Genomic DNA, 27,422 nt, shown 5'->3' with positions numbered 1-27,422 from the left:
GTGTAATAATCAAATCATCTGGTTCCTTCCTACATGAAACATTTTCGTCTATACCCGCCCATTCTCGTTAAAAAAAAAAAGGAATTATTATTACGTGACTGGGTCACTGAAATTTCGATAATAAAATTTCCGCTTTTTTTCTTCCTACCTTCACTTGCCCCCGAAAAGAAAAAAAAAAGTATTATCACGGATTATGACGTATTTTTATTATTATACGTATATTTTTGCAGACTTTTATTCTTTTATTTGATTTTCTTTTTGGTGGGGGGCAGCTGCTAATCTGGCCCGTTCCCTGAGACCCTAACTTGTGAGTGATTGGAATTGTACCTATCACAGGCTAGATTCTCAGGTATGGGACGATGAACGACGACGCCACCGAGCTTATCACGAGCCGCGGGGCAATTTTGGCTTTTCCTTTGTTCATTTTTTCGTCCCTGTTGATGATGGCTGTTGGATGTATCATATTACTATCAGTGTGTTTAATTCATCTCTTCTTCTTCTTCTCTTTATTCCCTGCTCAGATTGGAATGTCGATATGAACGTCTATTTATTATTACGTTACATCCGACTTGATCCCGCCCGCTAACAAAGAAAAATTCCCGTCCTACCCTTAAAGCATGATGTGCTTTCCTCCCTCGCGCCAGTAGGTAGTATACAATATATAAGGGAAAAGGCACCGTAATATATATATGGGATATAGCAGTATAGGCCTTTGGCTCTATGGCAACCAAACTATTTGAGGAGGGTCGTAGAGTACATTTTGAGGCTTCGGGAAAAAAGTTGAAGAATTTCACCGTTATGTGTTAAGCTAGTTAGCCTACTTTATAGACTTCGTGCAATGTTTTTTGTGTGTGTGGTGTGTGTGTGGTGGAGAGGAAGCTGACATGCGACAATGTATGATTTTTTTTGTTATTCAATAACCTTTTCGTCCTACTTTTTTTTTAAACTGTGTGTGAGAGTTTTTTTATTATTATTTCAAAAAAATGTTGTTGTCTGGCCATGGGGGGCCGTGTGTCTAACCTTTTGTGTCCGTTGTTATTATTATTTTTTTACAGGTCCAGTCTGCTTACTAATAGTGTTCCGGTGGTCTGCTGCTCCTGCAACATAGGACGAGCTTTTTTGTCTGGTTGGGTGGGCTGTCTGGTCTCTCCCTTTGTGTCCGGGACCTTTTGGCGAATTTGATCACGAATTGGGAGATGAAACAATAGATTTTTTGTTTTTTTCGTTTTATTTTTGGCTTGGACTGTACCGACTCCTTGATTGTGTTTTATGTTGTTGCTTTATTCTCTGGAAAATAAATTTTGGAAAAAAAAAAGAAAAAGAAAAATTCCGATCGTTACTAGTCTACCGTTTATTTAAAAAAAAAGGAGAATGGCACAGGAAAAGTGTACCTCCACGCCATCTAGCGGCGGGATTTCAACAGATGCGCGAACGTTTGTTCACCTGCGTGCAAAACTTTTGTGGGGTGTGTACTCAACTGTCATTCACGGTCACTACTGTTCATGGTGCTCCATATTTACTTTTCAGTGAACAAAAAGAAAATGATACATGACATATATCTTAATGCAACATGACACTTTCATGACTCATGTAGTACTAGTAGACAATTGAACTTTCCTCTTGTTTTTTTTTGCCTTTTCCTTTATCGGCGTTTGCCGATCTATTGCTGCCGCTTCCAAGCTGGATTTAACCAATGATGACGTAAATGCGTTCGACATCTGCAACAAGTTCTAAAGCTTAGAAGCGGGCGTGTATACATACACTGATATATATAAGCCTATTGCATCCTTTTCTCTCGATTTTTGAAATTTTTCCTTTGGTAAGATTTTCAGCACCATCTATTGGAATACAATTATTTGGCCGATAGATGGCCTCTATTCCACGTGCTTCAAACGTCGTCTACATCACACATTCACACGCATCAGCCACTATTCGAGATTCTTTCACTAGTAATACTTGTTCGTAGTTTAATTCAGTGTGAATTTTGATTGACATCTTTTCAAGTTAATATAAAATGGCCAAGAGTTTAAGGAGCAAATGGAAGAGGAAGATGAGGGCCATTAAACGAGAAAAAATGGACGTCAAAGTGCTAGCCCGAATGAATAAAATGCTGGTCGCTTCTGTGGCTGAGCAAAAGTTAGATGCACAGGAAGAAAAACTTATGCAGAAACGCAAGCTACAGAAAGAAGGTGTTGCTGAAGAAGTGATTGAGGCCAAACTTGCTGCTATTGACCCTCCTATTGGTAAAGCTCGTAAAAAGTTTCAGATATATTTCATTCAGTATATTTATTCGGACTTTGTCTTATTTAGATGCCACAGCGGTGTCCATGGAAGTTCAAGAGGAATCAGATTATGTGACCACAGATGAGGATGCAGAATCAGTAACATCAGACCACGGTAGACCCAGGAAACTTCAAAAGCCGAACATGAAAACCATGCGAAATGAGAAATATCAATTCCCTGTGTGGATGTCTACCAAGAAGATCAAGTACACAAAGAGGCTGCTTAAGAAGACTGAGAAGCGTACCAGCAAGGAAGCCAAGAAGATAAAGCAATGGAAGAGAGCTTGTGCATCATAGAACTGCATGCAGTTCAACAATGTATTTTTTGTTCACATTACACACACTTACACAAACATTCAACACATTAAAATCTGCGCTTCTGGACTAATTAATTCACCTTTTTAAGAAATATTATTCATTTTTCTTCTCTTCTGGTGCTTTCGGCTCAGCCGCAGCTATTTCTTCTTCTGCGGCCAGAGCCGGCTCTATGGCGTTGACAGATCCGTTTTGTTGTTGGTGAACTTCGAGCATCTCTTGAGAAACACCATACTCGTTCACTCTCGAAGGATCGACTCGGTAAATCCAACGTTGGTACAAGAAAATAAAGAAAATTATATCTATCGCAGGAAATGAAAAAGAAAATCATTAAAATAAGGGGTAAAGGAGAAATTATACAACTAAAAAAAGCTCACCATCACGCAGGCATCCAATTCTGTAAAGTGTGGGCATCTTGATTACGAAAGCGAAAATATCATCAATGAAAGTGTTGAGAGCCTTGTAAGTCATCATGCGCCACGGTAAATGAGCTACAGACTTGAGTTTATAGTTAATGAAGAGCTGAGGTGTCATCATAATGAATCCTAAAACAGATATGATAACATAAGCTTTTAATTTAATAAGGGTAAAATATTTGATGTCATACCAAACGTCAAGAGGAAGCCGTAAAGCATGGAGAGTACCCACGAGTACCAACCTTTGTGTTCCTCGTACACAAGCGAATATATAGCATACCCAATGAGAAGTGGATAAAGAGCCCATGACAGATATTTGAATGCAAGTGCATCATATTCCTTTGTGTGAGAGTGAACGTACGAACTTTTATCAGCAAAGCGAACAGGGAAGAATCCCCAGACGGGGTTCTCTCGATCGATCTTTACGTCGACCACCTTAATTTCAAGTCGATGAAATTAGTGATCCATTTAATCGATAACAATTCGACTTTTTAAAATTCATTTTACCTTGTGAATTTTCCAAACTTCTATCCCAAGACCGATGAAACAACTAATACGAATCATCATATTGGTTTCATTGTCTAGCACATACAGCAAAACAATTAAGGATTGAAATACGTTGAAGAAGACGGAACGAACTGAAAGACCCTCCAGTGATTCTCTCTGGCGCCAAAACTGAATGTCTACAAACGTTTTAAAATATTAGTTAAGGAATCGTCTGTTTCTGAATTATTTCTGACAAACCGTTTTTGAAAGCGAGAAACTCGAAAATACTGTGCACCACAGACACAATAAATGTCATGCCCAACAGGTATGGATTGGTGTCGAGCATGGCTTCTTTCAATGAATCTTGTTCTTCATCCATGACTTCATCATTTACTTCGCCATACAACAGAGATCCTAATGGTCCACCTTGTGCCCATTGATTCTTCATCGACTGTGCAGCGTAAACCTGCCACTTAATCATCGAAAGCGGCTGCCACGTTAAACGCAAAGGAATTGTCCTAGTTCAATAAAAAAAAATTACACTTGTAAAAAGGATACTTTGTTTTAACATTTAATAAAATCCTACTTGACAGTGGTATTGAATGGCTGGTAGTCTTTGACTAGGTTCCAATAATCATTGAAGTAAACTATAGGCTTATAATATTCCCCACTGTTTGAAAACTCAATAACTGTAAAAGGTCAAAGAAAAATTAAAAACGAACTTTGGAGTAAGGTTCAATATAGCTTACATTGATCAATTGGAGAAGGAATGGCTCCTTTGGTCCAAGCAGTATAGTCAAATATAATGTTAATAGTTAAATTTGGATGCCAATGTGATAAAATTTCTTCCTTGACAGTTTCGGCTTTCTGAAAACGCAAAAAGAATTAGATTAGAATTAGATAGAAGCATTTTTCAGTTGGCAAAATTGATTTGTACCATAATTTCTTCTTCAGTTGCTACAGTGGTCCCAGTCAACAAATTATGGGTTTTACCATATTTCCTTTTTTTAAGTCGGTTCATTTTCCTTGTTCTGTGCACTGTATAATCAGGTCTATAAGGTCCATTAACACCGCTAGGATCGGGGGAATCACCCGAACGGACGAGGAAGGTGTGTAGGTAAAAAGACCCGTTATTTTGAACCACTTCAGGAACAGGGATCTCAAGTTCCTGGGTAAATATTCCATTATTCTCTGGTCCACTATACCAGTCCCCATACATCAAGTTTGGCAGTGTCCACACATGCTGACTGGGATCATTAAAGTCTGGTAGGTTGGAGTCTTCTGATATATAAACACAAAGATCCTAAGATATGGATGAAAAATTGAAGTCACACAAGTTGTAAATGAATTGGGCTGTGAAAGAATCCACATACAAAAGTTGTGCCATTGGCATAGATCTGGGTTGAGGCTGTTTTAACTGATTGGGGTATTCCGCCTGCCTTCTCCACAGGAACAGAGGGTCTTCTGAACATTGATGTGATGAAGTAGATGATCAGAGCTCGAACCATGAGTGATTTTGCTATAGCAAAGAAAGATTCTCCCCTGTGTGGTGGCGGAGGACCGGCTCCAGGGTTATTCTGGGATATTCGGATATAATTATTAGTAGCCGGATCAGATGCGATACCCATGGCACCCACAAGGTATGAATCATCTTATCTTTTTTGGGAAAAAAAACCCTATTTATGAAACGGAAATGTAAATACCACAGCATTATCCGCATTCGCAGCTGCTGCAATCTGTTGCTCTTCCATTTTGACTAATTTGTTCCGACAGAAAGGAAATCCGCAACAATGAAGAGATGACGGTTCTCTTCGGTCTTCGGTCGCTTTTAGTAGCAGAAGACTACAGACTACAGAATGACGTTTTTTTAGTCGATATTCTCGAAGTCTCGCGCGAGTAAAACGGGTTAAGCAACCGTCAAATTTGTTTCCAAGCATTTAATATTTAATAATGAAATGAAGTACTTTCTCAAAACTTGCATGAACTTTAATGAACTTTAGCCCAGAAATTGTTTAAGATGGTTTGGTTTCAACTAAGGAAATTAAGATTCAGATAAATTTAAAAGATAATTAAATTTAAAAGAGAGCTCCCGGTGTCACAGGTTGCGGAAACCTTGCGTAAGGCCTTCTAAAAAGAAGGTGAGTTGTTTTTGGTTGTTTCATGATGAAAAAAATTTTCAACTAAAAAGAGTAATCTTTTATATTGTTTAATGAGAAATGATTTACTTACTAGATTAAAAGTTTTAATTTCCTAAAAGTAAAATGAATCAATAATTCATTTTTTTTCATCAATTGCCCAGAGATGGATTACCCGTTACAGTGTTGAAGCAACCAAAACGAGTCGAAAACGCGTGTAAAAAATCTCCAGTCAAGAGTCATTATCATCCTCAGATCCGCTTCAGTTTTGAAATGGCCTCATCGTCGGTAGTAATCAAGAAAGAGAAAGTTGATGATCCAAGACCGGGACAATCTGCAAAACATGACGAACAAACCGAAGCCGAAATTGAAGCTCGAATGCTTGAACTTTTAAGGGAATTTCCAAAAGGAATTAATTACAAAATCCTAGAGACTGACATGCCCAATGTGGACAAGATAATTAAAGTTAATACTCTAAATCGACTGCTCAGTCAGGTAAACGTTTTAATGGAACTACCAATTTTCCATTAACTAACCTTGTTTTTTTGCTATTTAGGAGAAAGTGAATATGTTTCAAGCACCAGGAACGAAGGAATTGTTTTGGTGCCTCAAACAGCAACCTGCTAGTAAACTAAAGGGAGTTGACAGTGAGGAGAAAATTGTTATGAGGATTATTGAAGAGGCAGGAAACAAGGGAATTTGGAATAGAGACATACGCACCAAGTCTAGCTTGAATCAGACAACCCTCAACAAGATACTCAAAGCTCTTGAAGGGAAGAAATTAATCAAATCTGTCTCATCTGTTTCAGTAAGTTAAAGGAAGTTTTTTTTTTTTCAAGTTTTTTTAATTTTGCTGTTTTTTTCTAGGCTGCAAAGAAAAAAGTTTACATGCTATTCAACTTACAACCTGACAGATCAGTAACAGGAGGTTCATGGTATTCAGACAATGAATTTGAATCAGAGCTGGTGGATATTCTCAATCAGCAGTGCTACAGGATATTGCAACAGAAATCTGAAGCAGCCAAACAAAAATCTGTAAGTACATTTTTTTAACTGACTAAAAATTGTTGAATCCTTTTAACGAACATTTGTGATTCCGAATCAGATGGACGGACCCTTTGTAGTGCGCAACTCTTCGTTTCTCTCTTCCAAAGAGATATGCCAAATTATTTCAGATATGAAAATTGTCAAGTTTAATTTAACCGTTGAAGATATCGAAACGATTCTCGATACGCTTATCTATGACGGTAAAATAGAAATGTGTACGATGTCCGATGGACAAGTCAAAACGTACAGAACTGTTGAAAAGCTCCTGTCCTCTGCTGGAATTGTTCGAATCCCCTGCGGAGTTTGTCCAGTAATAAAAATCTTATTATGTTTAGTTCTTATCACTTTTATTAAGCAAACAATTTTATTAGGTCATTAAGATGTGCGGTACTGTAGGTGCGGTTCAACCGAAGAATTGCGTCTATTATGATCAATGGTTGGATTAAAAGAATGAAATTGATAGACACTACTTACACACATTGAACCAAGGGAGGATACTTTAAATTTAAGAGCAAAGTAAAATTTGTAACTAAAAAAAAACGGTGGAATAAATTATGTATTAAAACTGTCATCACATCTCATCCATTTCCTCATCAAAGAGCTCTGGAAAATCACCCATACAGACATGAGCAGGTTTAACAAACGCTCCGTACTTGGCTGGGCATGTGAAGTAACGCGTACCTTCCACACTGCCATCATTTTTTCCAACAGGTTCATCATAATGAATACCTATCCACCATCCAGGCTTAAAACTAGTGTTTCCAATAAACTTGATCACTCCGCGACGACGTGCTTGCCCTGCCACGGTGACTTCGCATCTTTCATCGACTTTAAGAGCTTTTGCTACTTTTTCCTCTTCAGCCTCCTTAGTCTGTTGTTCTTCTGCCTTCTTTTTGACCTCATCTTCATTGTATTTTCCAAGCCGATTGCGTTCAAGAAATGCCTTAACTGAATCTAAAAAAGGGAAAAGAAACAGATGAATTTCAAGTTTCAAGTAAAGTGTAATAAATTCAACAGAAAACTTTTGATAACCAACCTGATCGTTTGGAGTAGTCTTCCTGACTCAATTCAAACTTTGCTACTTTAGAAACATCTTCAAATTCTCCTTTTTTAAGTTGGCTGTCATTCACCTAGATATTTTCATATGCAAATTATTTTAAGGTTTTATATTATGAAGATAATAAAATTATACATGAATTCTCATTCCATCATCTATGGGAAATGATCCAAGCAAAGAATTATCATTAGTTAATGCACAAACAAACTCCTTTTCTTTGTTATAGACTTCTAACATCATAGAGCCAGCATTAGCTCCAGTGACAAGTTCCAATTTCCCCTAGAAAAGTGATAAGAAGAAAAATAATTTAAATAAATATTAAACCATTACCAAGCTCCAATATAATGAATGCTGAATATACTTTCAGTTCTCCAATTGTAAGATTTTTTGGATATCTCTTCTCAACAGCAAAACTAGAGATACTGCTTGTAATTGCCACATTGACTGTGGACTGGGTGATTACTTCAAAGTTTGCCATTTTAACAGTATGCGAAATAAACACCGCCCTTTTTGACAACTAATTGACAGACAAACACTGAAAACGACAACATGAACACCGAAAAATTCGTCTGCATCTTATAGAACAACTTGATCAGGAGGGTCGGACCTATTGCCATGCCGGTCCGACAGGACAATAGCCATAGAGGGCTATTGCCCTGTCAGTGTTAATAACCCCATCTAGCGACGACTATTGCATTTTGCTTTGTGTATGTACATTTTTACTTTAGTCAAGGTCTATTGCACCTTCTTAAATTGATTGTATCGGCATGAAGAAGAATGACAGGAGAAACAACGGAATAGGCTAACAGACCAAAATCTGATATCATGCTGAAGCCTGGCTGGAACTAAACCGCTTGGCGGCGCTGTGCGGTGGTAGGGCAGTTTTGCAAAGCAGTGGGAACTGCGAAGGGAAATAAAAATTCAAATAGGCATTTCGAGAACATAAATTCACTTCTTCATAAAATAAATTCACTGAAGCTATGTTGAAAATTCAATAAAACTTTGCTACAGTAGCTAACTTCTACTAATGTTGTAAACACAAAAAGTAAAACTGCCCTACCACCAGTCGTTAATTCTACATTGTATTCATATGGATTCAGAAACGCTACCATTTTTTTTTACTTTGATAGTTCATCTTTCTCATATGCTATTTGATTGTTTATTATGAAAAAAACATCCCTTCGGATACCTTGTTAATAACGCAGGTAGCTGACATCATGTCATGACATGTGTTTTTCGTAAATAAAAGCTTTTGTCATAAAATTGGTTTGTAATTTTACCCTATGCATCTGATTTAAACCCAAATCTAAAAGTTTTACCATTAAAGTTGTTCTTGATTCAGAAAGACTACCAATAGCCGTCGCTAGATGGGGGTTTTAGCACTGACAGGACAATAGCTCTCTATGGCTATTGCCCTGTCGGACCGGCATGACAATAGATTTCACGGATCAGGAGTCAGGACTACTCTAATTGAGGACGAGATTCTTCGGTATTCCCTATGTCGGCTATGTAATCTTGTTTCCAGGAGAATCGGGATACGAATTAAAAAATAAGTATTAAATTAACTAATGTTCCTATAGCTAAAATTTATTTAATTAGAGATATTTAAATATATTTTTGGAATTAATGGAAACAATGGTCCCATCTAGAAAACAAACATCATAAGCTCTTGTAAGTTTGCAAGCAGATACCCATGCCAGAGCTATAGATGCCTGGTCGGTTCACGGCTGTGTTGGCTTCCCTATCCCGGTTTCAGGGTAAACGTAGTCCGATTTGGAAACTGGAATGAGCGCTCTAGTGAGTGTGTCAGCTACTTTTGAGAGCCTAGATGGCTCTGTTTCCAGTTTCCACTTCACAATTCTGACAGGCCCCACCCTAAAATGTTTGAAAATCGGGGATACGTTTACCCTGAAACCGGGATGATCGCGTCATTTTTTCTCTTTCACGCTTTCAATATTATTTCAAAAGCAAATGCAAACCAACATCTCACAGCAAGTGTGACTTCTATTGAGCAGCAATAAGGGGGGCACAAGATTCAATCAATTATATTATCTTAAACTTCGCCATCAGAGATATCCAATCTAATCCGTGTTCTGTTTCTATTTTTCAAAGATACGTCTTCTCCAACCACCAGAGTAAAACATTCCTCGTGACAAATTCGCTGGCAAAACTCATCACGTCCAACGACACGACCATGAGCTTCCTTCGACAGGATCACATTGGTCACCTTCACAGTCACCGGCGGAGGCAGTTTAGTTCTACTGTCATTTTACGTAAAGAGAAGAGAGAAATTTCCACATTCACAGTTTTTTAGAAATCGATCAGACACCGAAACATTTTCAAATGAAAGGATTTTAACTATTACCCTTCACTAACGAGGCGCCAAAAAACAATTTGATGGCATAGCTTTAAACAAATGTGTGTGTAAAAAATATGTTCTTCCTCTGAGTGTGTAGGGACGATTGATCTAAAATGTAAGAACAACAAAATTGTAAAAACGTATTAAATAAAAAAATTATAAAAACTTACTTAAGAGTTGAACGTTTCTCTTAGGGAGGCGGGGGGTAGCAACAGAAAAAGGTCAATGCATTTTTTTCTGAAATCTGGTCTTGACCTAGAGGGAATGCTACCCGCCACCCTCTAGAAAAAATGAGCTGATCCTACTACTACTACTACTACTACTACCCTACCATAACGTTTTCTTGTTTCCTGTTTGTGTGTTGACCTAATTTGAGAAGCGCGGAATTCATTTGAGTGACTGGGAGTAGACTGGTAGTAATATTCTGCACTAGCTGCTACTACGTCAATGTCATTGGTAGCGTCTTATGAGTTGCTAAAAACCCCGAAACGTTCAGTCCCGACGTGGACACTAATAGTAGTGATTCCATCCATTTTAGGCCACGTACAAGACATATTTGGTTGTATTTTTGCGGTTCTTGATCACGGTATAGTTGTATAGTCTATCGCGTCGTTTCCTGCATCACATCCTCACTTTTTCAAGGGAAAAAAATTCCTTTGATGCTACGGTAATAAGACAGGAAATTTTAAAATTTCAATTAGCATGCTGACTAAGTATTTCCTCAGTCTCGTTAAATTCACTAACAATAAATTCCTAGTTATTTTCAATGTCATCAGCTACAAGTCTTCTAACGGAAAGGTGATCCTCAATGATGCAAACATTTTATGGAGCAAACAGATTCTACAACATCGAAAACATACAATTTTTTTAATTTTCAGGGCAATGTAGCAGTCAACTTTAGTTTCTTACCCATCATCAGCATGAACGTTAATCAACGACGAATGTTGGACTTTTAAATTGTTTTCCAACTGTTGCACCACAAGATTAACGACTTGCGTTAACCCTTCTGGTATGTAGCAAGTGGATCGTTTTCAACACCCTTCGACATATAACTGTCGTCGTGTAGCTCGTCATTTACACACTTGTAAATATCCATCATAGACTCTAGACAAGGTGATTCTTTTTTGTCAGCAAAACTTTTAAATGCCCTTTGTCTTTTTCTAAAATACCATTTGTGGATACTTTGTACAACATTAGTAACAGAGCACTTCGTTTCTTCGTCCCAAATTATAAAAATTTTGTCGTTGATATCTTTCTCTTTCCCCTGAGAACACAGGGAAACACGTTTTTTAACTCCCTTTTTCTTTCATTTCCAAATTGTTTGTTTTTTTGTACAGCTGATTTTGTTTTTTTACCATGATATACTGGTGTGGTGTTTGTTTCGGGCCGTGTTTCCGCCTAGCCATATAAAAGAGTTTTCCATTCTCTCCACGTATTTCAGAGAGATTTACTATTAATCACGGCGAAGCGAATACTATGGAAAAAGTACGAAAACTGATTAAAAATTAAAAAGAGATTGATTTGGTGTATGAATTTTCACTCAATACGTGCCCTACATTAAAAAAAAATTTGTTTTTTAAGGGTTTAGTTGTCGAACGGTACCTCGACCAAACTCGACGGGTAAGTATTTCGTCTGCGGTCAATATTACTTGATGATTTTTGCCTGTTATTGAGACAACACAATTGTTATTGCGTTTTCCTTCCAATATTGTTTCCAAGAATGGGAACGCTGACTAAAGCTTGGTTCCAGTATCATCAACCGATGAATTGCTTGGAGATAATCGCCATTATTCGGTTTTCCCTTTGACCACTCGAACTTCCTTGCTCACTCTTCCTGTTTTCCTCCGATGACGAAATTTTGTTTTTTAGCAGAACGTTTTCTCCGAGGAATAAGTGAGTGGGAGTTAAAACTTAGTTCACGCGTCCCAGAAAAAATTTGCCATCTTTTTTACGTAGCACTTATGATCTATAGGAGGCGTTCCACCGACGACAGACGGCTGGAAGATCCGAGTTTGGTGCAAGATTCAGAAAATCTCTCCAAGTAATTAGTCGGAAATCTTCGGAATTTTAGCTGGAAAGCGTCAAGGGGCGACTATCAAATTGACCAGAAACTTCTTTTAACAGCGTCCTCAGCATCCTTCGGAAATCTCAAGCCGGCATTTTCGGTATCTTAAGGTTGATAAAGCGTCCGTTTGCTGATTTTACCAATTACTCATGGTATCCAAACAAATACGGCGCACTCGGAGCTTGGAATTTGGTTGAAAAATTCTCGAAATTTCTTATCCCTCTGAAGACTGCGAACTATCAAATTCTTGTTGTTGACCTCTTTTCCTTTTGCACCGAACAAATATCGAATCAGCACCTCTCTCCCACGAACGGTGGAAACAGTAAAGGAGATCAGAGGTCACCTGAGGCAGGGATAGATCTAAATAGATCTATTTTGCCGTGACACAGCAAAAAAATGGTAAGTCTTATTACCACTTTGTAATTCTCTATTTTTAAGTTGAAGTCTCTATCGGACCAAAACAGTCATAACAGTGTATAACTGGGTCGCTCTTTCAACGAATTTTCACGAATCCATGGATGGATGAATTTCTTTTTAGGGCTGCCGCTTTTTCTTATGCCACATTCTGTTAATTCTATTTCTCGACAATGGATTAAACTTAGTAATATTTAGTACCTGAGATGTATTCAAGATGAGATTAGAGTAGGACACATTAATAATACAGAAAATACTTCCGATAAAGACCAAAAACAAGAAGGAAAACGTCATGAAGGACGCTATGAATGCAACGACGGTAAGACGACGCAACGACGATCACTCATCACACATCACCACTTCATGAAGAGGTGGAATAGGAGATTGGTTTGTGTGACGCTAGATGTCGCAGAAACTCAACACACCTCCTCAAACCAAGCGATAGGTAAATAAGAATAACAAAAAAGATTTAGAGAAAGGGAACAACGCCGATTCGAGCCCTGATGAAGTTAAAATGGGGAGTCGGCAGGGGCTTCATGAAAATATCGGCAAGTTGATGTTGAGTGTCGATATACATTATTTCAATGAAATGGGAAGCCTGCTTTTCTCTGATAAAATGAAACTTGACATCGATGTGCTTCGTTCGCTGATGATGACCCGGATTATGGACTAGACTTGGCGCTCTGATTATCGCATAAAATACCTATAGGGCCAGGTGGTAGTTGTCCGATCTGACTAAGAAGGCGTTGAATCCAAATGTCTTCCTGGGTGGCGTTGCTGGCTGCCACGTATTCAGCCTCTGTTGTGGAGATTGCGGTACAGGATTGTCTTTTACTTCCCCAGGATATGGCGCCACTGAGGAGTAGAAAAATGTACCAGGATGTGGATCGACGGGTGTCCATGTCACCGGCGAAATCGAAATCAGTGTATCCGACCAGATTGGTGCGTCCTTCTCCTGAGAAAATAATTCCGTGTGTTGTAGTCCCTGCTAGATATGACAGAATTCGCTTGACGGTGGCCCAATTAGCCTTGCCAGGATTCTTGCAGAAACGGTCGGCCTGGCCTACTGCGAAAGAAATATCGGGGCAAGTGCAGACAGAAGCGTAAGTGAGGAATCCAATCGCTTCGTCATATGGTGTGCTGGACATCATCTGGATGTCTTCAGGAGTAGAGGGAGACTTGAAAGAATCAAGCCTTGCGTTTGGATCCGCCGGAACGGTGATGGCATGACACTTTTCCATATGGAAGCGCTTTAGTACTCGAAGGATGTATTGCGGTTGAGATAACAGCAGCTTTTTCTTAGGTCGGTCACGGGATTTTTGAAGTCCAATGAAGAAATGAGCTGGACCTGAAGTCATAGAGAAGTGAGATTCTAGGTATGACAATATCTCGTCGTTTGTTGAGGACTTCGTGCTACACATGAGACCGTCGTCTACCCAGACGGCAACGATAGTAAATTCTGAGGCCGTTTCATGATAATAGACGCAAGGGCTGCTGAACTGCTTATGAATCCAAATTTAGTAATAAACGAATCAAATGTGATGTTCCACAATGGGTATCTTTAAACCATAGAGTCCTTTGTGTAGGCGACAAACTAGAGATTCGTTTCCACCAGCGATGAAACCTTCAGGTTGACTGACATAGAGCTCTTCCGTTACTTCGCCATGTAGGAATGCCGTCTGCACATCTAGTTTCATCATGTCAAGATCACGATGTGAAGCAATGGAGAGTATACAGCGGAGAGAATCGAGTTTAACCACTGGCGAGTACGTCTCCAAGTAGTCGACACCTGGTCGTTGGCTATAGCCTTTGGCCACGAAACAAGCCTTGTGACGTTTGATTTATCCATCTGGTACTCGTTTAAGTGTGTATGTCCATCGACACCCAATTGCTGACCGGCCGGTTGGAAGGGAAACTAGAAAACCACGTTTTGTTAACCATAAGGGATTGATATTCTTTGTCCATGGCAGCTTTCCATTTCACTGAGTCGGGACCGGAGATGGCTGACTGAAAATTGATTGGTTCTTTTATCTCTTCTTCGGTCGCCAACTTGGCCAATAGTCGTTTAGGTTGTGGTTTTCTGCTGGAATGACGTGGTGGGACTGCGATAGGAGGGACCACAAAAGAGTTTTTGTCGAGTTCTTGTGAATCAAAGGAGTCTGGATGAGTTGGCTGGATAGTTTCGTTGAACAGAACATCGCGACTAATTTTGATTCTGCGGTTCGTTGCGTCCCATAGCCGGTACGCTTTCGTGGTGTCGCAATATCCAACGAATGTACACTTTATACTCTTTGGGTCTAGTTTGCTCCGATTGCAGTCTGGAATGTGCATATAAGCTTCACATCCAAAGATTCGTAGATGATCAAGTTTAGGTTTACGTCCGAACCATAATTCGTAGTGAGTGGCCGAAATACTGCTGGATAAAGTCCGGTTGAGAGTGTAGACTGCACAATTATAAGATTCCACCCACAGCTCCTGGAGAATATTCTTCATGTGTAGCATTGCACTCCGTTCTGCTTCGCCTATTGTGCGGTGATCACGCTCTTTTACACCGTTTTGTTGCGGGGTGTGAGCTACGGTTGTTTCGTGACGAATGCATTTTTCGGTGAGCCAATTGACAAACTCTGTGCTGATGAATTCGCCGCCCCCATCTGATTGGATTGTATGAATGTTGTGATCCGTCTCGCTTTCATTTTGCAAACAAATAGCTTGAAATGGTCGAAGACATCTGATTTCAACTTCAGAAAGTAGATTGCGCGATATCCTGAAAAATCGTCTTTGAATGTAACATAATATCTGGATCCGTTTGGTGAAGGTTGTTGCATAGGTCCACAGACATTAGTATGCACAAGTCGCCGATCTGCTTGGCTCGTTCGTGACCTTTCTTGAATGGTAGCAGGTGCATCTTTCCCAGGGCGCACCCCGAGCACACTTCGGTTGGGATTGAGTAATCATTCAGTCTTATGCCGTGCACCATGTCGCCGGATACCATCTTGACAATAGTCTTGTAGTTGGTGTGTGATAAACATTGGTGCCACACCGAGAGGGGTAACTTGTACTCTGGCGGTGCATGTGATGGTCTCGTTTCTGATGACGGGAACTGTTTTCATGTTGAGACGATATAGGTCCTTCCCACTGCGATTTCCTGTCATTACAAAAAATCCGTTTTTCTTAAATGACACCATCTGCTTCGTGAAATTAACGTCTATTCCACGGTCGGTGGTTGATGCTATGGATAATAAATTCGTACCAAGGCCTGGGACGTGAAAAACGTCGAGAAGTGTAGCATTTTGCTGAATACCGTTGATTTCCATAACTACACGAACATCTCCTTTTCCTCGTACAGTTAGTTTGACTCCACGGATTCCTTTAACAGTCCGGTGTGATGAGATCGTGGAGTAGTTGCTCATACAGGTATGGTCGTCACACATGTGGTGACTTGCTCCAGAATCTGCATACCAGGTTTCTTTTTCCATAGAGACTGAGCTGGCGCCAAATGCCACACCATTTTGATCTTCGTCGTCTTCATTTGACTTGTCCAAGGTCGCTGATTTAGCAAACTTAACTCTAGACGATATCTTAGATTTGTTCCTTTCGTCACGTTTGTGTTAGTTGCAGTCGATTGCAGAGTGATTATAATTTCTGCAGTATTCGCATTGAATGTCTGGATGATCGGCTTCTGCATTAATGCGTCTGGTGCAAGTTGATTCTGAGTGGTTGGATTTTCCGCAATATTCACACTCTTCTCGCTTTCGTTTTCTGTCTGCATTTTCTGATGGTCTATATGGTTTGTAATCAGGTCTTCCTCACCTAGCTTTAAAAGCTTCTGCTGGTTGTACGACTGGATTTGATGGTGGAGTGGAGCTGCTGTTCCTGTGTTCTTCGTTCATCAGTTTTGTGATGAGCTACGGAATTGTTTTTTCAGTTTCAGGGAGATTATCCCATACTGTTGTGAAGTGTCTGAATGTGACTTGAAGTGTTGACACGATTTTAGTCATGATCTGGGATTGTGACATTGAACTTCCAAGATCTTCGAGTTGTTGGGCAATACCTTCAATGGCTGTGATGTGAAACTTCATATTGTTTCCTTTGACATATTGGTAGTGAAAGAAACGGGCCTGCAACACATGAGTGTTTGCTGAGGCATTTTGTAGATACTGGGCTGCGAGTTTTGTCCAAATGGCAAATGCAGTTTTGCAGTTGACGAATGCTCTAGTCTAGTCTACCAGGGGACAGCCGGTTTGTAATTCCGTGTTTCTTTGTGAGGGATAGATTTTTCCGCACATTTCATAGCTGGGCATTCCATATGAAATCAACCCATGACAGTGACGGCCATTTCGCCAATTTTAATTTTGTGTGTGTGTTTTATTGGTTATATACAGTCACGTTTTTCTTTTTTTTTTTTTTTTAATTTTAGGTGTTGCTGCAGACGAAGCCGCGCGGTGGCGCGGGTGTTGCAGACGTTGGACTGTTGTCCATTATCACCACCAAGGTTTGGTTTGGGGTGTTGCTGTGCTTGGCTTTGTTGTTTGGGTGTGTTTTTTTCAATGGCCTTGTGCCGGCGTTGTTGTTGTTGTTGTTGTTTTTTTTTGGTGAGTTGTGACGATGATTATTTGCTTTAGTGATTGTTTTGGTAATGGTTTTTGTTTTGTTGGCTTTGTTGGCTGTGTTTTTAGGGCTGAGGTCATAAGATGAGGTGGATTTTGGATGAGAGGTTGAATTGAACAAAGAGATCTCTGATTTCTATTTGTTTGAGTTTGCTGAGTGATGGGTTGAGGCATAGTAGATTGGTGCTGCACCAGGTAAGGTTGTTTTTCTGAAAGAATTCTTTAATTGGGATGTAATCTTCTGAATATTTTTCACAGGTGGTAAGGACATGGTTTGCGTGAAAAACAGCCATGTCGACACATTGGGTCAGTGTCCATGTCCAGCTTGCTCTTGAAGGCGTTCAGTCTGTTGTGGCCAGTCCTTAAGTGGTGGAGTGATGTGTTGATGAGTCTGTGTTGATGGTGCAGCCATTCGATGATGCCTAGTCTGCTTTTGAATGTGACAAAAGGTTTGCCGCATTTTTAAAAGTCGTTGAGAATTGCCAGTGACCATTTCTTATTGTATAGGGCTGTCATTTCGTTGGATGTGAGCGGATTACGGATTTGGTTTTGGAAAGGAATTTTTTCCTCGTTATTGGCAAGTTTATCCGCTGCCTCATTGCCTGTGATACCTACATGGCTTAAGATGGAGATGCTTTAAGGCTGAGAAGGAGATTCCAGATGTCCAGTTGGACTGGGTTGTGCACTATTTTGGTGGTTGCGTCTATGGCTTGTAGGGCAGCCTTGGAGTCACTGAAGATGTAAAGTTCGTCGGGTGTTGTGTCGTGTTGGTAGCCAGCTTCGAGAGCTTTTTTTATCCCGTGTAGTTCTGCGGTTTGGATGTTAGATCCGTGGGTGAGGTGCCAGGCTTCTTCTTTTTTCATGGCGGGGAAGGTGTAGGCACAGGATGCGGCTTCTTGGGTGACTGATCCGTCGGTGTATCCGATGATGGCGGTTGGTTTGATTTGTGCGAGCCAGTTGTTGAAAATTTATCGGGCTTTTTGGGAGTTGGCACTAGCTTCAGATTTTTTCATTGGAAACCAAAGTGTTCCATGCGGAGCTGTTGCCCAAGGCGGTGGCGGTTTGAGCTGGGTGGGGAGGTCTGCAGAGAATAGCCAGTTGCGACTGTTGCGTGTCTTCAGATCTTCGATTAGTAGTGTGAGGTTTGGGGTGCTGCGTGGTGGCCAAGTTTTGGGGTTTAGGTAGTGTTTTTGAACCTGCTGGTAATATGCGTGTTGCGGTTTGTGACTCAGCTTGATTAGGTAGCGTGCTGCTGGCCAGTGCATGCGGTTTTTTGTTGTTTCTAGCCCGAGGTCTGAGTAGAGAATTTTGATTGGAGTGGATCTGGTTGAGCCAAGGATTTGGTGGAGGATGGTGCGGGTCGTCACGTCGATTTTAGAGAGAGAGGAGTTGCTAGCTCCTCCATAGGCCATGATGTCATAGTCCACTTTGCTTCTGATGATGGTTTTATATAGGGTTGCTAGTGTGTGGGTGTTGGGGCTGTATTTGTGGTGGATGAGTAGGATAAATAGATTTTTCTTTTTTAGGCAGCTGGTGATGGCTCCATTGATGTGGGCGTGCCAGGATTGTTTTCGGTCGAAAGTAACTCCTAGGAATTTTGTAGTTGCTGTTGGGGGTATGTACCTTCCGTGGATGAATAGTAGCGGGTTTGGGGGATTTTTTCGTGATCGAGAGAAGGTAAGGAGGGTGGATTTGTCGGCTAGGAATTCTAGGTCCCATTTTTTCCCCCATTTGTAAAGTTTGTCGAGGCATGGTTGGAGAATTTGCTCGGCTCTTCCTGGATCATTCGTTGTTGTCTAGACTGCTACATCATCTGCGTACGTTTTAGTGTTGATTTTTTGGGGAGGCGTTGGTAGGTCACTCATCATGACGTTGAAAAGGGTGGGGCTTAGTACAGCTCCTTGTGGGACACAATTAGTTAGGTTGCGGGGGTCTGAGAGCTGGTTGCCCACTCTGACTTTTGCAGTTCTTCCAGTGAGAACAGATTTGATCCATTTTAGTATATTTCCATTAATGCCCAGATTACCTATTTTGAATAGGCCGCCATTGGTTGAGGTGCGGGCGAACGCTTTTGCTATGTCAAGGAATACAGCATAGGCTGGGAGTTTGTTGCTGAATCCTGTCATGACGTCATTTTCAAGAGAGATGATTTGGTCGATGGTGCTTCTGTTTGGGCGGAATCCAGCTTGGGTCGGTTGGAGGAGGTTTCTTGTTTCTAGGTGCCAGTTGATCCGGTAGTTGAATATTCGTTCCATAATCTTGCTGAGGCAGGATGTGAGTGAGATGGGGCGGTATGAGAGAGGGTCGTCAGGCTGCTTGTTGGGTTTTAGTATTGGGATGATTGTGGCTTCTTTCCAGGCCTGTGGGGCGAATCCGTGGTGTAGGAGTAGATTGAAGAGGTGACGCATGTAGTCTCTGTTGTCGGGGGATAGGTTGGCCAGCATTTGGTTGTGGATGCTGTCAGGCCCTACCGCTTTGCTTTTTAGTTTTGTGAGGGCGCGATTGACTTCGTCTTTGGTGATGGTAGAGTTGAGTGGGTTTCTGTTGGTGGGATTTAGGGCTTTCTCTATCGATGTTTTTATCTCGTTCTTTGTTGACTGGTTTGCGTTTCTTTTGTCTAGGATGCTGTCGAAGAGGAGGTTGGCATTTTCCTTTGAGTCGGTGATTCTGTAGCCGGAGCTGGATAGGAAGTCTTGCCCGGCTGCGGAGTTGTTGAAGCTGCGTCCGGTCATCGTTTTGGTGAAGGCCCATAGTTCTTTTTGTCCTTTCCTCGGGTTGAGGTTGGGGATGAATTTTTCCCAGGCATTTCTTTTTCCGTTAATGATTACTCTTCGTTTTGTTGCTTCTTTTTTCCGCCAGGTCATCATTTTTTCGGTTGAGAAGGGGTCTGATCTCCAGTCAGCAAGTGCGCGGCGCGTTTCTTTGACGTGGGTGTTGCAGTCTGTGGTTCACCATGGTTTGGATTTTTCTATGTTTACTCGGTGGGTGGGTTTTGTCATTTTGAAGAAGCTGTGGCTGGTTTCGATGAGAGTGTTGCTGAATAGGTCGTAGGCTTCTTGAGGGTGGTCCATGTCGACGAGTCTTTTGTTGTTGAGATTGGCCGCTATTGCAGCGTTCAATTCGTGCCAGTGGTCGTCGTTTAGTATCCATTTTGCGGGAGGGATGATTGGATCCTTTGGTGTGAGTCTTGTGTTGGTGATAACGGGAAGATGATCGCTGCCCAAGTATGGGCCAAGGGATATTGAGGCGTCGCAGGCGATTTCAGCTGTCGTGATCATGAGATCAATTGTTGAGGTTTTCCCTGTTGATGGGTTGATGTACGTGCATAGTGAGTGGGGGGCTATGAGCGTGGCTTGAGGTGATTGGAGGAGAGCGCTGTAAATTGATTTGCCGCTATTGTTTGGGGTGGTTTGGTGGCTCCAAGATTCATGGTGGGCGTTGAAGTCTCCACCTATCAGGAAGTAGTTGTCCTGGTCGATCAGCGTGCTGATTTCTTCTTTTGAGCAGTCTCCTTTGGGGGCAGTACGCGGAATACAGTAACGCTTGTTAATTTCTTGAGCAGGCAAATTGCTCTATGTTTTTTATTTCAAATTGACGGAAGGTATACTGAAAATCTAACTATTCCCCATTTTTAAATCTATTTTTCGCCTTTTAAGGAAAAGAACGAAAGAAACAAAAGGGATTAAAAAAGGGGGAATTGCTAGTAGTAGGCTGTACTCAGTGAGAAAAGATTCAACATTTTGGTTGCACGATCTAGACGCCTGTTTTAAAGCATATAGGCCTTTCAACAAACGACACACTTATGTTTCTTTTCCATCGTCGGAGAAGTCTTGGCTGTTCTCCTCTTCTAATTTGCCATAGAAAAAGGCAGTTTTTACGTCAAGTTGTGATATTTCCAAATCTTAGACAGCTACAATTGCTAGGATTGTTCTTATTGAATCGCATTGTACCACAGGGACATATGTTTCGTCAAAGTCTATTCCAGTTTTTTGCGAAAAACCTTTCGCAACAAAACGGGCTTTGAAGCGCTGAATTTCATTTTAAGATTCTCTTATGAGTTTGTAAACCCAACGACTCTTGATGACTGATCTACCGTATGGTAGACTTGTGAGTGTGGAAGATTTGTAAGTACCCAAGTTCCATTTTTGATTAGTTGAGTTCTTCTTTCATAGCCCTCATCCAGTGTTTTGCTTCATTTGATTGTATCACTTAGTTGCAGCTAGAAGGTTCTTCAATATCCGGATGTGTGGCAGCATGCAGCGCGTATTGAACAGTCTGGTTGAGAGACCTTCCACCATTCTCCTTGTGGTTTTCTAACCCATTGAGGATAAACCTTTTCGTTCCTAGTTTTGATGAATTTTAAGATCTCTAATTTCAAAGCCATGAAAAGGGTCAGATTCGTCATCTTGGGTTACTGGGTCTGTTACAGCGGTTGGAGGGAGGCTTTGTTCCTTCGTTGAACATTTAATTTGATCTGGAGAGTAAATCGGAGTATCAGCAGTAGACTCTTCATTAAAGATGGCATCGCGACTGATCTTGAGATTTCGCCGATTCCAGAAACGATGTGCTTTTAGAATTTCTGAATAACCAACAAAAAAACATTTCTCACTTTTTGGATCAAGCTTTTAACGATTGGATTCTGGGATATGGACGTAGGCTTCACAACCAAAAATCTTTAAAGGACTCACATTTGGTTTAGTCTTGAACCAAGCTTCATACGGAGTATTAAAATTGTTCTTAACATGACTCTGTTAAGAGTATAGAATGCACAGTTGATGGCTTCTGCCCATAGCTCAAGAGGCAACTTTTTTATATGAATGAGCCTGCCTGCTGATTATAATCGTTATATTTGCGCGTTCCGATACTCCATTTAATCGGGATTGTATGGAGCGCTACTCTCATGTTTGATTCCTTTCTGCGACAGCCATGAATTAAACTCTTTTCCTCCGTACTCTCCCCCATTATCCGAACGGAGCGTGTGGACGTGTTGTCCAATTTGAGAGTGTAGTCGAATAACGAATAGTTAAAACAGCTCCAATGCTTCTGATTTTTGTCGAATGAAATGAACCACAAGAAAACAACTAAAATCGTCCCTAAACAGAACGTAGTATCGGGAGTAGCCTAGTGATGGAACACTCATGAGACCGCATATGTCCGAGTGGATAAGTTCTCCAACACTGGTGGTTCGCTTTCGTTCATCAGTTGGAAAGGAAGAACAATGATTTTTCCATACGCACAACCTTCACAGATAGGAGATGACTCGGCAGCGTTGTTGATGTTGAGACCATCGATCATGTTGCTGTTTGCCATCTTATGAATATACCGATGGTTCACGTAGCATAGACGTTAGTGTCATGTTGATATTGACGTTGGAACTGATATTGAGAAAAGAGCTGTTGATGTTGGTACGGTAATCTTCAAATCTAGATGATAAAGATTTTTACCTAATCTGGCTCCCAATAAAACTATTGTGTCGCCACGAGAAAAGTAACTCCAGCACTGTCAAAGAAACTAGGCATCCACGAATTGTTGCAATTTCCCTATAGAGAAGAGATTGGCACCTAGCTGAGGGACAAAAAATACATCGTTCAGAGTAGTGGCATAGTCTATTTCCCGTTGTCTGGAGTTTCGATTTGTATTGAACCGTGACCGTGAACTTGAAGTGGCTGGTTTTTGGTTCTAATACCATGGGTCATGCGCCAGGAACCACTGCTTTGAAAGTAGAGAAGATGTTACGCTGATCTGACATGTGCTTCCTTGTGCCAGAGTCGGCAATACACTTTTTGATACCAGCATGTTCGAGAAAGACATCAGAAGCAAAAGCATATTCCTCTTGAAGAGTTTTTACTGCACTACATGTAAAAGCATAATGATCTTCGTATTGTTGGTGATCCGTTTTTGCTAGTTGTTGAAGAAGCATCATAATCCTCCACCCCCACTCCCCTTTTCCATGAACCACCGCTTTTCTCGGAGAACAGATGTCGCCAGGAATGGCGACGGGGAAGCAGCGGGGACGGAAAAAAGAAGGATTGATGAAGAGCAGGGACAAACCGAGATCCGACGGAGAAAGAACAAAGATTAATTTGCTTCCTTTTTCTAAACTGAATTCTGAGTCTGTAGTCACCGAAAAATAAAACTTGTCCGCTTAAAACCAACCAGTATCAGTTCTTAACATTTTGGTGCATCGACCGGGAAGACAAAGAACCCCACGGAGTCAGAATATACTGGGAGAACTCAACCGCGTGGTCGCCACGCGACGATCTCGTGCCTAGCACTTGATCCCCACCACTCAGATCCGAGAGCATCCCAGCCATCCTTCTAAAATCCAGTACGGATGCCTGGGAAAAGACAACGAAGTTGTTGATCTACAGGAGGCAGACAGCGTGACAAGGCAAGAAGAAAACAACGTCGACAAACGGCAGCCAGAGAGAGAGACGTAGTGATTCGAATCCAGTTGGCTAATTTGGAAGAGGAAGATAGCTTCAACTCGAATCATGGCTCCGACTCATACCAAATTGACGAAACGCTACGCCCAGCCATTGACTCGACCATTCCAGCTGTATATATTTCAACGCCATTCTATTCCACGCCACGCTATTCCACGCCATCCCTCATCAAAAAATCACCTTCTTGAACAACAGGACGAGCAGTCAACCACCTTGCCACCTAATATATCATCATTGAACGAGTATTCGGTCGGACCACCGGCACGTAATCAAATCCTAAAATTTCCTATTCCGGAGCGTTCGGTCGTTTACCGGCCTGAATCTCCCCCTCTTTCACCTCAACCCCGTAGCGTTCGGTCGTTTACCGGCCTGAATCGCCTCTCTCATCGACCTCCGATCGTTCGGTCGTTTGCCGGCCTGAATTATCACCCTACTATTTCTTCTCCCCAACGTGCGAGGGTTCGGTTGTTTACCGCCATGAGACACCGCGCCCATTGCCTTAACTCATTCGTCAGGCCCAACAGTATTCAGCCGTACAACTGCCAGAATTAATAGCAAGCCTACCCTCCACTCCAACTCACGAGGAAACGCCAGAGAAAAAATCACTCGAACGACAGGCGAGAGAAGTGTCCCGATCCCTGTCATCTGCCATCCGAAACCGCAAAACAAAGAGAAACTGCCTTCTATTAACTGCTAATTTTTCCTCAAAACGACTACCCGTGCGTCCAACCAACAAGTACAGCCAGTCCCAAATTTCAACGCTACTCCAATGGGTCTACCTAATCAAGCTCCAGCCACTCCCTATAACCGTGCTATAGTCTCCGGACCGCCTGCAACGACAAGATCGACCCCAGTGACTCAGCGCAACGTTACGTTTACAACCGAGACAAACTTCAACCGTCCGCGGCCATCAACGACGACAGCGACTTCCGTCTATCAGCAAAATAACTTCCCAGACACGCAACCAGCACCAACCACATCATCGTCCGACTATTTTACAACCCTGGGCGCTTCAAATTACCCCACGCAGCCAAACTCTACGAATTTCTTTTCACTGCCCGACGACAGACCAGCATCGTACGGCTTCCAACAACCCGATATGTGGATTACTAATTTACGCGTCCCGAACCTCAACCAGCCTGCTCCGCATTCAGTTCAACCGAGAGCACCACAAATGTCGATCCAGACGTTTTCTGGCGACCCGCAAGATTGACCGTCCTTTATCACGGGCTTCAAGATACTTATACATGACGCCTGCGCTTCAGATGCAGAACGTCTTTATCATCTACGCAATAGCCTACGCCAAGATGTTCGCGACCGTATCGGTGATGCACTTTTACACCCAGGCCTCTAACAACACGCCCTGAAAGAACTTCATCGAAAATATGGCAACCCCTAATTAGTAGCCCAGGCTTGTAACGAAAAACTAATGGCGCTCTCGGCCTTTAAAGAAGACGATTACAAAGCACTGCAGAAATTCGGCGCCAAGGTACGAGGGGTAGTGTGCACGTTGAAGTACGGCGGTTACGATTCTCAACTGGGATGCTTTGCCATCATCCAACAACTTGCTGCTAAACTTCCCATCAGCCTCCGCAAGAGTTGGGGAAAGAAGAGCTGGAGTCTCCAGCCGAGACTCCCAACGCTTGTCGACTTTGACGATTGGCTAGATGAGTCATACATGGAAGAGTCGAGAGCGCAAACATCGGCACCGAGGGATAGTAGCAGAGACAAACAGTATCGTGATCGTCACGCCGTCTTCAATATATCTCCCGATGAAACAAACGTAGCAAATGGCTGTCCAGCAGGATGTAAAGAATCCCATCAACTCGATCACTGCCAACGCTTCAAGGACTTAACTCCCGAAAAACGAGCCCAGCTCATCAAAGGAAAAAGACTTTGCTTTCGATGTCTAAAGGGAGGCCATCGAAGTATTGAGTGCGGCCAATACAAGAACTGTCCGATTTAAGGCTGCAAATACCGGCACCACGTCCTCCTCCATGGGGCCCCAGTAACGTGGCGATCTAACCCAAGACAGCACCAACAACGAAACAGAGAAAGATATACAATATCCTAGTTTTGTGGCTTCACCTACCCAATCGATGATTACACCTTCTAACCAATAGTTCCAATCATTGTACGCGCCAACGGAAAGGAATTCAAGACTTACGGAATTCTCGCCCGCGTAGCAGAGTTACTCTTATTCGCGACGACGTCTCCACGTACCTATCGCTAAAAGGGGAATGGAGCAGATAAAAATTTGGTACCTTACACGCTCAAGACCCCCTCATCAGGACAAGAAAGGTGCGATTCACAATAACCGCATTGAATCGTTGCGAAGAATTCGACGTCGACGAAGCCTACTCCATTGAAAAGCTCAACATTCACAGACGCAGCATCCGAAGACCGCACTCTACGAATGGCCTCATCTCAAAGATATCAAGCTACAAGAAATCGACGGCGGCGAAGTCACTATATTGATAGGAATGAACTAACCGACGCCCACGACGTAGTTGAATCAAGAAGAGAAAACCAATGGAAAAATGCACCCATGGCGCTCTCCACTCCCTTTGGTTGGTGTGTTGTAGGAAAATTGGACAAGATAAATCCTTCTAGACAACACAATACTAACAACGTTTTCACTCTCACTATTGAAGAAAAAAGATCATTTCAAGAAGGTCGTTGAAGCCTTTATCACCGGTGATATGATAGGCACACACCCGAACGTTAAGGTTCCAGTCCCGCAAAACGACGTGATAGCGCTCCAGAAAATTGAATTGTCAAAAAGATATGATGGTGAGAGGTATGACATCGGCCTGCCCTTCAAATCGGCAGAACCACACCTGCCAGATAATTACTCGGCAGTATTCCGACGGCTTCGCTCACTCGAAGATAAATTCAGATCCAACCCCCTTTCGCTCTAAATACGCATCGATTATGGCAGAGTACGTCGCCTTAGGACACGCCAGGAAGATTTCAAAAGCCAAGGTGGACGCCACTCCACCAGGAAAGTTCTTTTATCTTCCCCATCACGGTGTAGTAAACCCACAAAAGCCGGACAAGGTCAGGATAGTATTCGACGCATCAGCAAGATTTAACGGAGTTTCCCTGAACGACCGGCTGCTCAAAGGGCCAGACCTGCTGACCAGCCTTGTCGGTCTACTGATGCGCTTCCGACGAGCTAAATTTCCAGTGACGGCAGATATTGAGAAAATGTTCCACCAAGTAAAAGTTTTTTCCGGTGATCGACCAGCCTTAAGATATCTATGGAGATAACCCGGATCGCTGGAACAGCCAAATATTATGGAAATGTAAGTGCAAATATTTGGCATCGTATCATCACCTACCATCTGTTCATACGCACTACGGCGCACCGGAGCAGATAATGAAGTTGATTTTCCTGGAGTCACCAACAGGATCGTCAACTATTTTTACGTCGACAACAATGACATGGAGTCATTCGACGATCAAGCCGAAGCCATGTACGTCAGTAAACAACTCAGAGAATGGCTCCTTTGCGGAGGATTTAAACTCACCCAATGGTCTTCCGCCTACAAAACGATCCTCTCTTCACTACCAGAACCGCTGTTATCAAAACCTACCCTTAATTGGACATGGACGACCTCCCGACGGAGCAAACGCTTGGTCTCACCTGGAACTGTCAAAGTGACGCATTCGAACTCCAAGTAAAGGTTCCAACAATAAGAACAACTACAAGAGACTTGTTACGTTCAGCAGCCAGCGTCTTCGATCCGTTGGGCTTCCTTGCTCCGGTGATGTTCATATCAAAGCAGCT

General features: G+C 42.0%; 5 protein-coding genes across 6 annotated transcripts; 3 read left to right on the top strand and 2 right to left on the bottom strand.

Moving 5' to 3' along the window:
* Positions 1–1,884: 1,884 nt before the first annotated feature.
* Positions 1,885–2,637, top strand: LOC124342527 (protein LLP homolog). The gene is made up of 2 exons (XM_046795487.1): positions 1,885–2,243; positions 2,311–2,637. The coding sequence occupies exons 1-2, from the start codon at positions 2,015–2,017 to the stop codon at positions 2,577–2,579; spliced, it is 498 nt and encodes a 165-aa protein (XP_046651443.1). The 5' UTR covers positions 1,885–2,014; the 3' UTR covers positions 2,580–2,637.
* LOC124342524 (cleft lip and palate transmembrane protein 1 homolog) lies at positions 2,567–5,361 on the bottom strand. Its single transcript, XM_046795482.1, has 10 exons — positions 5,203–5,361; positions 4,873–5,076; positions 4,437–4,802; positions 4,249–4,366; positions 4,086–4,188; positions 3,758–4,017; positions 3,521–3,696; positions 3,205–3,448; positions 2,975–3,142; positions 2,567–2,899 (listed from the first exon to the last, which is right to left on the bottom strand). Exons 1-10 carry the CDS (start codon positions 5,248–5,250, stop codon positions 2,694–2,696), a joined length of 1,893 nt encoding a protein of 630 aa, XP_046651438.1. The 5' UTR covers positions 5,251–5,361; the 3' UTR covers positions 2,567–2,693.
* Positions 5,362–5,543: 182 nt separating this feature from the next.
* On the top strand, positions 5,544–7,250 carry LOC124342525 (DNA-directed RNA polymerase III subunit RPC6-like). Of its 2 annotated transcripts, none has more exons than XM_046795483.1 (6): positions 5,544–5,637; positions 5,799–6,129; positions 6,191–6,442; positions 6,502–6,669; positions 6,740–6,991; positions 7,053–7,250. In XM_046795483.1, the coding sequence occupies exons 2-6, from the start codon at positions 5,908–5,910 to the stop codon at positions 7,125–7,127; spliced, it is 969 nt and encodes a 322-aa protein (XP_046651439.1). In that variant the 5' UTR covers positions 5,544–5,637; positions 5,799–5,907; the 3' UTR covers positions 7,128–7,250. The 2 variants fall into 2 exon arrangements, with proteins under 2 accessions (XP_046651439.1, XP_046651441.1); XM_046795485.1 differs by lacking the exon at positions 5,544–5,637 and adding an exon at positions 5,646–5,688.
* On the bottom strand, positions 7,220–8,337 carry LOC124342526 (tubulin-folding cofactor B-like). Its single transcript, XM_046795486.1, has 4 exons — positions 8,100–8,337; positions 7,874–8,017; positions 7,718–7,811; positions 7,220–7,635 (listed from the first exon to the last, which is right to left on the bottom strand). Exons 1-4 carry the CDS (start codon positions 8,214–8,216, stop codon positions 7,253–7,255), a joined length of 738 nt encoding a protein of 245 aa, XP_046651442.1. The 5' UTR covers positions 8,217–8,337; the 3' UTR covers positions 7,220–7,252.
* Positions 8,338–25,058: 16,721 nt separating this feature from the next.
* LOC124342127 lies at positions 25,059–25,595 on the top strand. The gene has a single exon (XM_046795097.1). It carries the CDS (start codon positions 25,059–25,061, stop codon positions 25,593–25,595), a length of 537 nt encoding a protein of 178 aa, XP_046651053.1.
* The last annotated feature ends 1,827 nt before the right edge of the window (positions 25,596–27,422 follow it).

Source organism: Daphnia pulicaria, chromosome 6, assembly GCF_021234035.1.
Source record: "Daphnia pulicaria isolate SC F1-1A chromosome 6, SC_F0-13Bv2, whole genome shotgun sequence".
Classification (NCBI taxonomy): domain Eukaryota; kingdom Metazoa; phylum Arthropoda; class Branchiopoda; order Diplostraca; family Daphniidae; genus Daphnia; species Daphnia pulicaria.
Note: the sequence above shows the minus strand (reverse complement) of the source record. Positions and strands in the feature narration are given on the sequence as shown.

Bases quoted from the DNA above. Each gene is read 5' to 3' on its own strand.
- LOC124342525 (XM_046795483.1), top strand. From the start codon at position 5,908: ATGGCCTCATCGTCGGTAGTAATCAAGAAAGAGAAAGTTGATGATCCA. The intron at 6,443-6,501 runs GTAAGTTAAAGG...GTTTTTTTCTAG, and splicing joins AATCTGTCTCATCTGTTTCA to GCTGCAAAGAAAAAAGTTTA. The intron at 6,670-6,739 runs GTAAGTACATTT...ATTCCGAATCAG, and splicing joins AAGCAGCCAAACAAAAATCT to ATGGACGGACCCTTTGTAGT.
- LOC124342526 (XM_046795486.1), bottom strand. From the start codon at position 8,216: ATGGCAAACTTTGAAGTAATCACCCAGTCCACAGTCAATGTGGCAATT. The intron at 7,812-7,873 runs GTATAATTTTAT...GAAAATATCTAG, and splicing joins ATGATGGAATGAGAATTCAT to GTGAATGACAGCCAACTTAA. The intron at 7,636-7,717 runs GTTGGTTATCAA...TCCCTTTTTTAG, and splicing joins AGACTACTCCAAACGATCAG to ATTCAGTTAAGGCATTTCTT.
- LOC124342524 (XM_046795482.1), bottom strand. From the start codon at position 5,250: ATGGAAGAGCAACAGATTGCAGCAGCTGCGAATGCGGATAATGCTGTG. The intron at 3,697-3,757 runs GTTTGTCAGAAA...AAACGTTTGTAG, and splicing joins GTTTCTCGCTTTCAAAAACG to ACATTCAGTTTTGGCGCCAG. The intron at 3,449-3,520 runs GTAAAATGAATT...CTTGAAATTAAG, and splicing joins AAGTTTGGAAAATTCACAAG to GTGGTCGACGTAAAGATCGA.
- LOC124342527 (XM_046795487.1), top strand. From the start codon at position 2,015: ATGGCCAAGAGTTTAAGGAGCAAATGGAAGAGGAAGATGAGGGCCATT. The intron at 2,244-2,310 runs GTAAAGCTCGTA...TGTCTTATTTAG, and splicing joins TGCTATTGACCCTCCTATTG to ATGCCACAGCGGTGTCCATG.
- LOC124342127 (XM_046795097.1), top strand. From the start codon at position 25,059: ATGGCGCTCTCGGCCTTTAAAGAAGACGATTACAAAGCACTGCAGAAA.